Source organism: Ambystoma mexicanum, chromosome 12 (genome assembly GCF_040938575.1).
Source record: "Ambystoma mexicanum isolate Mex_15411 chromosome 12, UKY_AmexF1_1, whole genome shotgun sequence".
In the NCBI taxonomy this organism is placed as follows: Eukaryota; Metazoa; Chordata; class Amphibia; order Caudata; family Ambystomatidae; genus Ambystoma; species Ambystoma mexicanum.
The window spans coordinates 399,118,145-399,131,776 of record NC_090936.1 but is presented as its reverse complement, the minus strand read 5'-3'; the positions used below and the strand labels follow the sequence as shown (position 1 = coordinate 399,131,776).

The 13,632-nt window shown below is 45.8% G+C and overlaps 1 protein-coding gene across 2 annotated transcripts in view; it reads left to right on the top strand.

The window, feature by feature from the left end:
- ERGIC2 (ERGIC and golgi 2) overlaps positions 1-13,632 on the top strand; it is a 796,925-nt gene that overhangs the window by 202,367 nt on the left and 580,926 nt on the right. For both annotated transcript variants that reach the window (XM_069628528.1, XM_069628529.1), the window contains exon 6: positions 3,845-3,915. In XM_069628528.1, coding sequence (XP_069484629.1) covers positions 3,845-3,915 — 71 coding nt within the window. The remainder of the gene's footprint in view (positions 1-3,844; positions 3,916-13,632) is intronic.

Below are 13,632 nucleotides of genomic sequence, written 5' to 3'. Positions count from 1 at the left end.
ACTGCATTGACACCCATTCCAAGACAGATACACAAGTGGGACAAGCGGTTCTAAGACACTTATTCGCTCATGAACCTTCTCACATCCCACCTCCTCCTCCTCCCACTGCTCGCTAATCTATGCACAGCATGTGATCTAAGCAGATTCCACAAGCCTCAGAAGGGGATACATTACTCACCGTAATCGTATTTCTGATGCTTGTATCTGCTTAGATTCACATGCGACCCAAGAATGTTCCTTCTAAATCCTGTAAAGTCCACATAAAAATAAGTTTAAGTGGTACATTGGGAATCAGAGCCTAAAAGTGGTGAACCAATTCAAATATCTGGGAAGCATTAATTACTCTAGTAGCAGTAAACTGCCCATTTACAAAACAGTAAGAGCTTCTTTTTTATCAGCAGCTAGTCCGCTACGAAGTATTGATTTCAAATTTGGTCACCTTTCGATTATCCCAGTGTTAAAGTATTATCACCTAAAACTGATCCCGAAACTGCTTTTTGGCGAGTAATAGCTGATCATGATATGATGTGGTGCAAATTAGGTCTGTTGGGGGAAGAAAGTTCTCTCCTTGCCAAAATCTGTGCTATTGGGTGCTATATGACACAAACTTGGCATTACTTTGCTCCAGGCCTTGGTAGATTGGAAAACATTACAAATCTATGCACGTGTTTTAGTACCACCCCGGGTATTTTTATTTATGAAGCTGTAGATTGAACTAATTAACGTTTCGAGTAAAGGCTTACATTATTGGAAAGAGAAATGTGATTTGCTTTTGCTAAAAATTAACTCCTATATGGAAGAACTGTGTATGGCCTCTGGGAAAATCAAGTAAAAACTATTTAGAACAAATTATTCGATTTTAAATGGAGAAAGACTAATGAATTATACTTGTTTAAGTGATCATTTTATATGGTCTACTCAATCGTATAATGTTCTTGCACCTTATTTGACTAAGCACCCTTTGTGGGCTTTTAGAAATTATGTTTTAAGATTTAAATAAACAACATTTTAACCTGGTGATCTAGTCAGCGCAAGATCTCGTATTGCCAAGGAAAATGAATTTATGCCGGTATTGTAATATGACCATAGAAACCTTAAAACATTTATTTATAATCTGCTGCTTTTTACCAGATAGTCGTGGAAATAAATGTGCATATTTTGCAGAGGATGCTTTCACTGATCTGTTCTGAGCTCGGATTTCGAATGCGAAGGACATCCGACTATTGCTGTAATTGAATTTGTAAAAGATGTTTTATGAAATCGTCTTTGTAGGATGTAATTTTTATGAAATTGTTTTTGTATGATGTTTTTATGTTGAAAGCGTGAAGTTTCTTTAACTGTCACACAGAATGCAAATAAAGTAATATTCCCCCAGTCCCAAGGTTCACCCTCGCCCCACTTCATAACCTGAAATCTGGCCCTTTGTCATTCTCCCGGGTTATAGGCACACCCTTGAATCAAAATGTGTGCACTTTTCAATTTTTTGGTTGCTCCTATTTTCATGGGCATCCATATGGCCACAAACAGGGATGTTGATTGAAGTGTCCGGCAGACTCTCATCCAGAGTGTTAGGCAGTCTTTGTGAGCTCTTAGTCCAAGCTCTTAAAGGCAAAACTGCCAAAATGGATGTTCCCATTCTGGTACAACAAGAACCGCGAAGAAAATGGCCAGGTTAAAGGATTTAAAATAAATTCCAGGGAGCTATTTTGCTCCTGTTCGCAGACCAAGGGTCTGCTAACACGGTACTAAAGCTACACTCTGTGCACACAGCTTCTACCAGCCCATAACTCTGACATGCTTTCTAGCTGAGGAAACCAGGAAACCACAACAGGGCCAAAGTGGGGCACTTTTGGAGTATCCCTACCTTACAATCCTTATGGGCTTTCATGGAGACAACTCATCAAAATAAGTTTCTATCTTCAGTGAGGCTTTAGAGACCTTACTGTATACAAACAGTTACAATCCAGAAAAGTCCGCAAAAATACAATGTGGCACATTCAATTGAGAAAAGGGCACTTTCTGCCGTAACATACACTAAAGTGCAAATATGACCCCGAAACAGGAGACATCATGCCTGTCAAAACCAAGTTACAGATGTCAACCAATGATCGAAATTCTGAAGCTGTCAAGATGTTGGACGCAGGCCTGATTGAACCCTCCCACAATCTATTGTCCAGTCCTTTTGCTTTTTCCTAAGGCAATCACTAAGAAGTGCATCTTCTACATTTCAGAAGCTGGTAGACCCTGCCCTGCCCTGACTGGACTTCGTGACTTCTAAGTTGCCCACTACGTTAATGTAGCTGCCTGCAGCTTCAGAAAGAATGATCGTTTTACCACCTCTCGTGTTGCAGACTGAAAAATACTTGGCTTGGCTCAATTTCAAGACAGGCAAGAGGTAAATGGGTCAGATCTCTCTGCCCTACCTTTGGCACAACTATGTGAAGGAAAGATGCTGTCTCTTCAGTCAATGATGCAGGCAGTTCTTGTCTCCACTTCTAGAGCACTTTTTAAACCATCTGCCACTGTGGGAAAATAAACTGTTTTCGATAATTACCTATAGGAGGCTTTGATGGTCACCAACTGATAATCCCATTTGGTGGAACTAATACACTTGTACAAGCTAATGTGAAATCAATCTATGACCAAATACACAGTGGGAGAAGGAGCAAAATAACGGGGCACCATTCGGCCGTCCTAAAAAAAAAGTCCTAGTCTGCTACAAGGAGGGTGTTAGTCTGGGGTTCGAATGCTGAGGCAGGCGGCGGACAGTAAGTCAGCAGGAGAGATAAGACCCAGGGAGGGAGCAGAGGCTAAAAGCTTGCAGCGAACTGTAGCTTAGATCTTGGTGGATTCTACATAATGAATAGTAAGGAAATGTACATCCCAGTTGAGGTCTCCATCTCAGGCAATGGTTAAGGTCAGAACTATCTGATGGGAAAGTGCTGCAAACTTGCAGATGGCCATATTGCAGACCCTTGCAGTGGCCAGAGAGCAAATGAGGGGAAACATTTTGCTAAAGGCTGAACACTTTAGATCATGGGGGTAATAGGCTGATGGCTGAGAATATAATGGCCTAACAAACACTAAGCAAGGTAAAAGAAAATTGTACTGGTATAAGTAATGCAGTTTTGTGCTTGGACTATATCCCTGGGATTTTCAAGGCAAAAAATGTACTGGCTGCTATGTTCCTTAGACTGTGTAATAGATTAGGGAACAGGGATAAGAAAAGATGGTGCTTTAGGTAGTCCCTTACAAAGTTTTCTGCAGACCCATCCTAAAGGATCACTCTAGTTTGAGCTCAAACATGCTTGTGCAGTTTCATCCCACCCAGCCATTCATGTTCAAGTAAAGTGTTGAATCTCATTTCTCACTTGTGTAGTCTCTCGATCCTTCATCTCAATTCAATAGCAATTGCATCATTTTCTTTTCTGTTTGTTTTTGGTTTATGTTCAATCTTGACACTGCATCTGTTTTTTGTTTTTTCTTAAATCTAACTGCTTACAACCCGGCAAATGGTATCCAGTCACTGTATCAAAAAGAAAGAACATGGTTGGGGAAACTATTTGTTTCTCTCATTATCCAGCACTTTCTCCACATATTGTAGGACTGTATTTTCTTTGATCGGTACCAGTCCTAGAATATGTGAGATTGCTGATAACTAGGACAAAAAAACATTGTTGATGCCAACTATATTATTTCTATGGATGTAATTACTCCAAACCCTGCCAAATACCTGTAAAGCCATTTTAGAGATTATATTACCAAAAGAGTTAACCATTTTCTATATCTATCTAGGATATTATGAATAAATATTTGTGTTCACTTGTGGAATTTTTTCACACAGATGTTGGAGCAGATGTTTTGGATTTAGCAGAAACAATGGTGACCTCCAGCAATGGATTGGTGTATGAGCCGGTAAGTTATCCTTAGAGATATTGGGACACCGCAACTGTGAGAGACTTAAGACTTGAGTCTTAAATATGTTGTGAAGAAACCATTTCCCTTTTTCTTTTTTGGAAAATTCTTTGTCCAGTACTTGCCATACCGGCAAGGTTTTACAGAGCAATTGTTCTTGTAATCCAAAATCTCCTTACCTGCAGAGTATGTTTTTTTTAAACTCTGTTGTTCGCATCTGATAATTTCAGTCTAGTCTTCCTGTGATTACTAGTACAGACTACAGCTTTACCCTTTCTGCCTGATGTAGATAATGCATTCCATACTCTTAGGTCCCATCCCCCTTTCTCCATATTGATGGGATGTCAACTCGGAGAAGGGGACGAGACTGAAGCTTAATGCGCAACCCCCTTTTTATATTTTAAAAAATTAAGCGAGCGCATGCATCTCATGCACTGTACCTCTTGTACATGCAACCCGCCCCAACCAGCTGTCTTATGGGTTTCTGGAGCTCAGCGGGGCAGCTGTGTCCTGTGGTGTCTACATTTCCTTTTCACCTCTCTGCTTGCATGCCCAAAGAGAAGCAGAGCTTCGAGGTTGTGTTGTGTGGCAGGCCCTTAACTACTACTGATGGTTAGGTTTTTCTGAATACAATTGGAGTGTGAGGTTCAGAGACCATGTAGGATTTGTTTTGTTTACTTACTTTTCTAGGTCAAGACCGGAGGCGAGCATTATGCCTAACTACTTTAACTGCTTCCAACAGCCTTTTAAATCTTAACCCTTTTCTTTGTTTTCTTTTTTCTTTTTCTTCTTCAGCCAATGGCTGTAAACAAAACATGACCAAACAAAGGAAAGCCGTGGTCTCAAAACCACAAGTCCCACGAGTCTCTGTAGCCTGGTAGTCCTGAGCCTCTGTCTCACTGTCCAATCAGGGCTCCTCACAAGGTACAAATCCCTGTTCCCCTAGGTCCTTTCCTCTTCTTTTTTGCTGCAGTCCGACAGCTAAGTAACACTTACACGATTTATCATTTCCATGATGTGGCATAGTTTACATGGATTGTTTATTATTTAATTCTTACATCGTTATTCATGGTAATATCTGTATATTACACTATTTTCGTTGCGAGACGCCAGGAGGTTTTTCATTTGTATTAATCATATCTGAAAGCGCAAGCGCTTGCAAGAGCTTTCATTCATCTTGAAGCACACCGGGCCTGCGAGCGATCTCGCTTGCTTCAGGGCTCGGGTCCGTGTCTTTCTACAAGCATTCCATGCACGTCAGGCCTTACCTTCATCCAAGCGCCTGACGGGGCCGATAGACCCACACGCCAGAGAGCAAGCATGACGCAGTAGGCGTTTCTCTGCGCATGTGCGCTAAAGGCATTCACAAGAACGTTCCAAAATGAACGTAGTATTTCAAATTCCCTCCGCGCTCTGAGTTCGATTAAGGTCTTAAGAAGCAGATCGCGCCAAAAAATAAAATAGATAGTTAAAAATATTTTCGAAAAGAAAGAGGAAGAAAAGAAATTTCAGTGGCAAGAATACTGGATGTCACTGGGGCTCAACATAGACACTTAGAGTAACAGTTGCCTCAATACTCATTTGCAGCCTATAACAATGGCGTGTGACAGAGGAGATTATAACTGGAGAGAAGGAAGTGAGGAAATGGGCGAGGAGGAGTCAGACATCTGAGTTTTAAGAAGGTATTGGGGGACTCCCTAGTAAAGGCTGTTGCCCAAGGAGTGAAGCCCCTACAGGACAGACTACAGGTCCTGGAAGATATGTGGGGCAAGAAAGCTGGCGACCTAGCGGATCCAGAGGAGGGAACCTCCACAGATAAGCCCTTCAAGGAGGGTGACAAGGGGAGCAAATCTGCCCGGATGAGAGGAGCCTCTTCTAGTCCCGCGGGTTCAGTGATGGGGACGAAGAAGCCCCAGAAGGCGGCTGACGCCTTTAATAGGCTAAAAAGCGCTTTCTTATCAAAATCAGCCATGCCCAGCCTCTTAGGGGACGCTCTCATATTCAGAAGAATGCAATGGGTGCAAAGAAAATTATGACAATGCAAGCATTGGAGATGAGAGCATAGATGCACCGAAAAGACCCATCTGCGAGCTTAAAGCCAGCAAAAAGGAGGTTGCCCATGAAGCGGACAGATCCGCAGAGTGTGCAGTCACCAAGAGTGGCGATATACATGACACAAAAAATGTGCAAGCCGTTGGAGAAGGAGACTAGGTTCCGTTTTGAAAGCGGGATGTACAAGGCCAGAGTAAGACGGAAGAATGGCAGACGCCCACAAACTTGATCCTGAGATGCTAACTTTTGTAACCAAGGCAGGGAAAGATGCCAGGAAAGGCATGGATTGAGTCTGGAGATCATGCCAGGACAAAATACTCGACCTTGCTGAGCCCTTTACCAAAATGATGGACCTGGCGGAGAGCCAAAGATACCGGGGAGCCAGTCGACCTGCATATCCTAGCAGGCTGGGCACAGCGAGCGGTATGCATGCTAGGTAATGCAAACTGTGCAGTATTATCACAGAGGTGCAGAACCATGCTATTGAAGATTGACAACAAGCTGGGAGACCTGAAGCAGGAGAGGGAGTGCAAGGCCTACTCTTCGGCGAGGCCTTTGTTAAAGAGACGAATACGTTCATAGGAACGTTCACAGTGCTGGAAAAATCGCAAGCTTCCATTTCCCCGTAAGGGTTTTTGCAGGGGCCTGCAGACACAGGGGCCGTTCGACTGGCTGTTTCAACTCTCACAGAAGGCCCCAAGATTCCAGAGCACAATATTGGGAATCGAGGCAGCAAGACGCGTTCTTCCCCAGCAGAGGTCGAGGATACTATAGACAGCCAGGAGGTACCACGGGTGAGAATGGGCAGCGTGTGATATCCCCCAGTAGGAGGGAGGACAACACTTTTTATAAGCAGTTGGCGTGAGCTGTCTTCCAACGTGTGGGTGTTGCAAACCATTCAGGGGTTTGAGCTGGAGTTTCTAGAGACTCCCAGACAGCGCAGGCCACCTCCACGCATGCATATCCCTCGAGTGGAGAAGTTTCTTTTAGACAAGGAGATTCAATCGCTAGCACTGAAGAATGCCATAGAGAGGAAACCTTCTCTCAACTGGCTTCTTAAGCAACATGTTCTTAATGCTCTGCAAGGGCAAGGTGCTGCCAGTCATAAACTAAGAGTTGAACAGTTGGCTAGTGTACAGACACTTCAAGATGGAGTGAATCTATCTTTTGGGGGTCATGCTCAGGGAAAACGATTGATTAGCACAACTGTATTTGAAGGTTTCATATCTGAAAATACCAGTTTCTGCGGAACAACGCCCCTTCTTGAGATTTACCTGGAGGAAGGAGATATGGCAATTCAAGAGTCTTCCATTCGGCCTGGCATCAGCGCTCTGGGCCTTCACCAAACCGATGAGGCCTTTAGCAGCCGCCCTCAAGGAGCACGGTTTCGGGATTATATACATAGATGACATTCTATTCATGGCAAGTGACAAAGAAAGGCTAAAGAGACAGGTGCACTGGGCAATATCGCTGATAACCTGTTTGGGATTCCTAGTGAACGAGGAAAAGTCTGCGTTAACGCCAAGTAAGAGAGCAGATTTCTTGGGTTTCATACTAGATACAAAGAAAGCGTCACTGGAACTTTCCCATTTGGATTTATACTCGCAAACAGACGCCCAGGCACCAGCCTTGAAAATTAAGCAAACCTTGAACCGCTGACCACATGGTCACCAAGAATCAAACCCCATTCTCTGTTTCAAGACCCATGACCAACACGCGTGTCTTGAGAAGGAGCCATCGGATGCAAAACGCGTGTCGGCTGACCACCTTTTTTTTAGACCATGTTTCTATTTTTTGTATATTAAAAAACGCACCTTCAGAAACTGCATCCAGCGTGTACATTATAGTAAACACAAGACTCTATTTAAACTAGCTGTGGCAAGGTTTCCAGGCATTCCTATTTTTTCATTACGAAAGGTGTTGGGTTCACCTTTACACACCTGTGAACTTGCCCTGAACCATTAGAGACAATCAGAATGCACATTGAGCTCAGCAAAGGAGTGTTCTGCCCTAGAGCCCACCTTCCCCTTATCTGATTATATACTTAGACGACATTCTATTCATGGCAAGCAACAAAGAAAGGCTAAAGAAATGGGTGCACTGGGCAATATTGATGATAACCAGTTTGGGATTCCTAGTGAACGAGGAAAAGTCAGCGTTAACGCCAAGCAAGAGAGCAGATTTCTTAGGTTTCATACTAGATACAAAGAAAGCGTTGCTGGAACTTCCAGTGCCCAAGATGAGAGCGATAAAGAAGGATCTCAGGAAGCCGGTTATATCGCTTTGGAATCTAGCCAGAGTGGTGGGTCTGCTTGCAAGCAATTTTTCCTGGCCCTCTACATTATCGAGCCCTACAGCGGCTAAAGATAGGATATCTACAGAAAGGGTGGAGGTACCATCAGCAAGTACCTCCTAGACAAAGACAGCAAGACTGAGCTTCTCTGGTGGCTGCACAATATGGAGGCATGGAATGGCAGAGCCATTTTCAGAGCCATTTTCAGAGCCATTTTCAGAGACATTTCAGAGCTGCTCGTAGAATCTGACGCTAGCAGATCTGGTTGTGGAGCCAGATGTGGGCAGGCCGAGACGGGAGGAAAATGGTCACAAGAGGAACTCAAGCTTCATATAAACCGCTTACAGCTCCTGGTAGGCTCCTTCGCAGTGAAGGCATTTGCCAGAGACCAACCACAGTGCTGTATTCTACTGCGGATGGACAATATCTCCGCAGTAAGATGCATAAACCAGTAAGGAGGCACAAAGTCAAAGATGCTAGCAGAGCTAGCAAAGGACTTCTGGTACTTCTGTCTGGAGAAGAATATCTGTTACAGCAGAATATTTTCCGGGAGTTTAGAACTCTGTAGCACACGAACGCCCACTATCTTCTAGACTCGAAGGACTGGAAGCTACACAGGTTAGTCTTCGAGTAGTAACAGCAGTTGTGGGGTCCATTCCATACAGACCTATTTGCTTCCAGACTGAACACTCGGATCAAGAATTACTTCAGCTGGAGGCTATACCCAGAAGGGCTGGGGAGGACGTGTGTCTACTCAGATGGGAGGATGAAGTCCACTATGCATTTCCCCCGTTCGCAATGCTGAGGGCACAAGCAAAGGTACACAGGGACAAAGCAGAATTAGTGATGGTGACACCAGAATGGAAATCGCAAGTCTTGTTTCCAGTACTGATGGAACTTTCTTCGGATTTCCCTCAGAGGATTCCTCACAGCGTGGACCTTCTGGCAGATCCATCGGGAGCCCCATATTCATTAGTGCTATACCAAACACTGACACTGTTAGCTTGCAGAGTTTCAGGCGCAAGTGGTTCTTGCCAGGACTTTCAGAGGAAGCTGCAGAGCTTATCAAAATATCATGGGCCCATTCCACAGTGCGGAGCTATAATTCTGCTTGGCAATCCTGGGAACTATGGTGCAGGGGAGCGGTGTTCCTCCCGTTTCAGCAACTATAGTACATGTAATACATTTTCTAGCGAGTCTGCCCAGTCAGGGTAGAGCATTCAGGACAGTAGGAGTCTATAGGTCAGCCATCTCAGCCGGGCACGAGTTAGTTGATAGGGCACCAGTAGGAGAACACCTGGCAATAGTGAGATTGTTGAAGGGGAGTGAAGGTGAGCAAGCCACCACAACCAACATATTCTTCCTTGTGGGATGTTAGTCCTACAGTTGTTAGAAAATTGGCCAAGAAACAACCTTTTGTCGGGAAAGCAATTGTCGGGGAAGTTAGCAACTTCAGTAAACAGGACTTTCTACTTTAAATCTGTGGCTAATATGGCCTCAGGAGTGGTAGAGCTTTGAACAAGCATAATGCTCGCCTCCGGTCTTGACATAGAATGAAGATTGCCCAAGCGCTAGCAGAGGTAGTCTTGATTCTATTAAAGACACGGAGGGGAGCATTATCCCTCCTCTTTGAATACGCTGTATCATATTTACACAGTTTGTTGTAGTATGATGACGATGGCAGCATATTCCCCTCCCTAACAGTAGGCCTCTCTTTTCACATAGGAGAGGCTCAGAAGAATATTCGAGAATAGGCGCCTGCAGGGAGGATGTTAAATCAATGTTTTAAGTTGTTGGAGTTCGAGACGGCTCTGAGCAGAGAAGTTACTAGGACAGTTGCTTAAGACGTTTTGCTAGACGGTGTTACAGTTCAAGAAAGCACCTAAAAACAAAAAAGGACCTAGGGGAAACAGGGATTTGTACCTAGTGAGGAGCCCTGATTGGACACTGAGGCAGAGCCTCAGGACTACCAGGCTACAGAGACTCATTAGACTTCTGGTTTTGAGACCACCGCTTTAATTTTTTGTTTACAGCCATTGGCTGAAGAAGAAAAAAACAAGAAAAGAGTTAAGATTTAAAAGACTGTTGTAAGCAGTTAATAAAGAAGTTAAGCATAATGCTCGCCTCTGTGTCTTTAATGGAATGGGGACTACCTGTGCTTGAGCAATCTTCATTGATAATAGAGTTTGAATAGACGTTTGGTTGTCACTTTGAGAATAGGTTAAGCACGTCATTTCTTTTCTGAAATGTTTTCACTTCCATATTTTTCGCTTTATTTAATTTATATATGACTCTTATTAAGTGCCCGAGTAGTCCTTATGTTTAATACTTTGAGCATACTATGGTGCTGTTTGTGGTGCAGGTGTCATTAGATGATCACGTATTTGCACAACGTCATGACGTGAACGTCTGTGATGCAGATCTGTTTTTTTCCACTTATCCAAAGGTGGGATATGCCATATATCTTTGTTTGTTCTCGACAACGACACTCGCTTATGCAGGACAGCTGTTTGCAATCCTGAGAGTACCTTTGGGCAAACATATGTACTGATTTATTCATCATATATATTGCCTATAATAACTGGTTCAAAGTTGACCTGGAGTGTTTTTTTTTTTTTAAAGATTTTATTTTATAATACACCAAATACGATAACTTTTTAGGACATACATGATCGATATCAAAACATCACATTAAACAGTGTAATTTTCTGTCCTCCCCCCTCCATCCCCACAAACTCGAGCCATCTCAGCCCCATCATCTACATATGCATTTTCCGGAATCTCAGTGTTTGTTGGCTTATTTGAGTCTCCAGTGTCATAATTGACCTGGTGTGGGTTTGCCATTGTGATCACCAGCTGCCTCCAGGCTATCAGGGGGCGCGCTTCCTCCTCTCCCCCTTTGGAGACAGCTTCAAACCATACCGCAGTCTCCGCTTCTGCCCATCTCAAGAGGTCCGCCCACCATAGCTCCACCCTGGGCCAATGGGCCGCCTTCCAACATATTGTGATTCTACGTTTAGCTAGAATATAGGCCAGGTGCTTCGTCTTGCTGATATGCTTTGAATGACGTGGCCTGGGAAAATTCCCAAGCATGCAAGCCCAAGCGGACCTCGCGTCCAGTGCTACTCCCCCACCAGCCATTTTCGTCTTTATTTCTTCCCAGAATCTGTGCACCTCAGGGCAAGCCCAAAACATGTGCAGTAGTCCTGCATCCTCCTCCTCGCACCTAGGGCATTTTTGTACAGTCGAGCCCCCAAACCTAGCTATTCTACTGGGGGTCAGATAAGCCCTATGGATGACATACAACTGAATCTGCTGGAGTCTCGCATTCCGGGATACCTTTTTATGGTATCTTTGGGCTCTATCCCATTGTCCCTCTGTCATGGGTTCCCCAACCTCCTCCTCCCAATCCCGTCTCAATTGGAGCAGCTCCATCCCCGCCTTCACCCCCAGGAGCTCCTATATCCTTGTTATTTCATGTCGACCCTCCGAGACATCATACATCGTTTCTAGGGAGGCATCGGGTTCTTCCTCTAGCACAGTCTCAGGCCACCTCTTTCTCATCCGTTTCATGAGCCTGGTATAAGCAATGAATTGGCCACTATGCATCCCTGTCTCCTCCTGCAGCCTCTGGAATCCCAACGCCGCCCCTTCCTGCCATATGTCTACAAGGGTGGCCAGCCCCACTGGTTCCCAGTATCTACAGACTGCTTCGAACAGTTGGGAGTCGTCGCTGCATAGGACCACCAGCAGGACCTGCTGGGAGACCGGATCTGGGTCACCCACCACTCTCCATGTCCTACGCCAAATTTCCCAGCCTAGCCTCAATAGTCTCCCCATCCTCGCTATTTTAGTTTTATGTAGCCATATTGTCTCCCTCAGAAAGTAAGGAGCTGATTCACCTTGCAAAAGCCTAGCTTCTGCTGAGTCTTCCGCAGACAACCACCTAGCCACATACAACTGTCCCGCTAGGTAATACAGCTCAAAATTCGGTAGGTTTATGCCCCACTTATCACATGTGTTCTGTAGTTTCCGCAGGGCCACCCTATTCCTGGAGTTGCCCCATGTGAAGCCCCTACACATACCATGAAGTTTAACAAAAATCGTCTGGGGATCAGGTACGGGACATTCACAAAAAAGTGCAAGAGTCTGGGCAATACCACCATTTTAAGTAAAGCTGCTCTTCCCATCATGGCCAGGGGTAATCTAGACCAGAACACCTGCCCGGGCCTTCCCTCCTGACGAAATTGGCTCTTTCCACGCCATGATCGCCAGGGCTTCGGAGCTCTTCCAACTTTGTCCTGAAGAACAGAAGGAGGGCTTCCTCTACCAGCGATGGGAGGCCAAGAGGAAGACTGTCCTCTCAGTACCTTTACTAGACGACATCTAGGAGAAGGACTGTCGCTACTCAAGAACCCGTCCACAGCTCCTGCGAAGAGAGACCAGTATGAGAAGTAGTACCAGGTCCCAGATTCCTCCCCGATGTGCCTCAGAGCTCAGCTGTCCCCGGATTCGGAGGTCTCTGCAGCGGCCAAGAAGAAATTGGCGACGGGATCAACCTCCACTTCCCCACCGGACGGCGAGGGGAAGAAGCCATGGGGCGATGAGTCATCTGGTTGGCGGCGACTTCCATCAAAGCGGCCAACGCCCTCGCTATCGTGGCGGGCTATGACACGGAGCAGTGGTTCAAGATCGCTCCCCTCCTGGACTTCCTCCCAGACAACAGGGCGGAAGCCCTTGAAATCCTGCAGGAAGGCGAGGTGGCTTTGGACCACGCCATCACAGTGGCCACGGACATCGCCGACACTGGCTTTTGCCAGATGGGCAACAGCATTTGCCTCCGGGGTTGGCTTAAGGCCACCGATTTCCGTCAGGACGTGCAGACCAGGGTACTGGACATGCCCTTCGACGGGAACAACCTGTTCGGCAAGGCAGTGGACGAGTCACTGCAAGCCATCAAGCATCAAGGCGGACACCGAGACGGCCCGGGCCTTGGGTTCTCTCCAACAACGGCCGCCCTTTCGGACCTCCGGAGGCAAGTCTCAAGGTGCCTCCAAAGGATTTGGTGGCGGCTCCTCGTCGTACCGCAAAGCGGCCCGTTCCTCGTCTCAGGAGGCCTAAAGAGGCCACAGCAAGGCCGGAGGACGTCGTTGTCGCCAAGGCCTCTGCGAAGCAGGATTGAACCGGCCGTGGCATTGGGCCCCCACCGAAGCACCCCGGTGGGAGGCCGGCTGGCGAAATTCGTCGGCGTGTGGGAGTCCATCTCCATGGACCGTTGGGTGCTGGATGCACTGGCCCGCGGGCAGACTCTGGATTTCCAAAGGAAGTGTCCCGTCTACCACCTATGGCCAGGAAGGAAAACCACGTCCCAC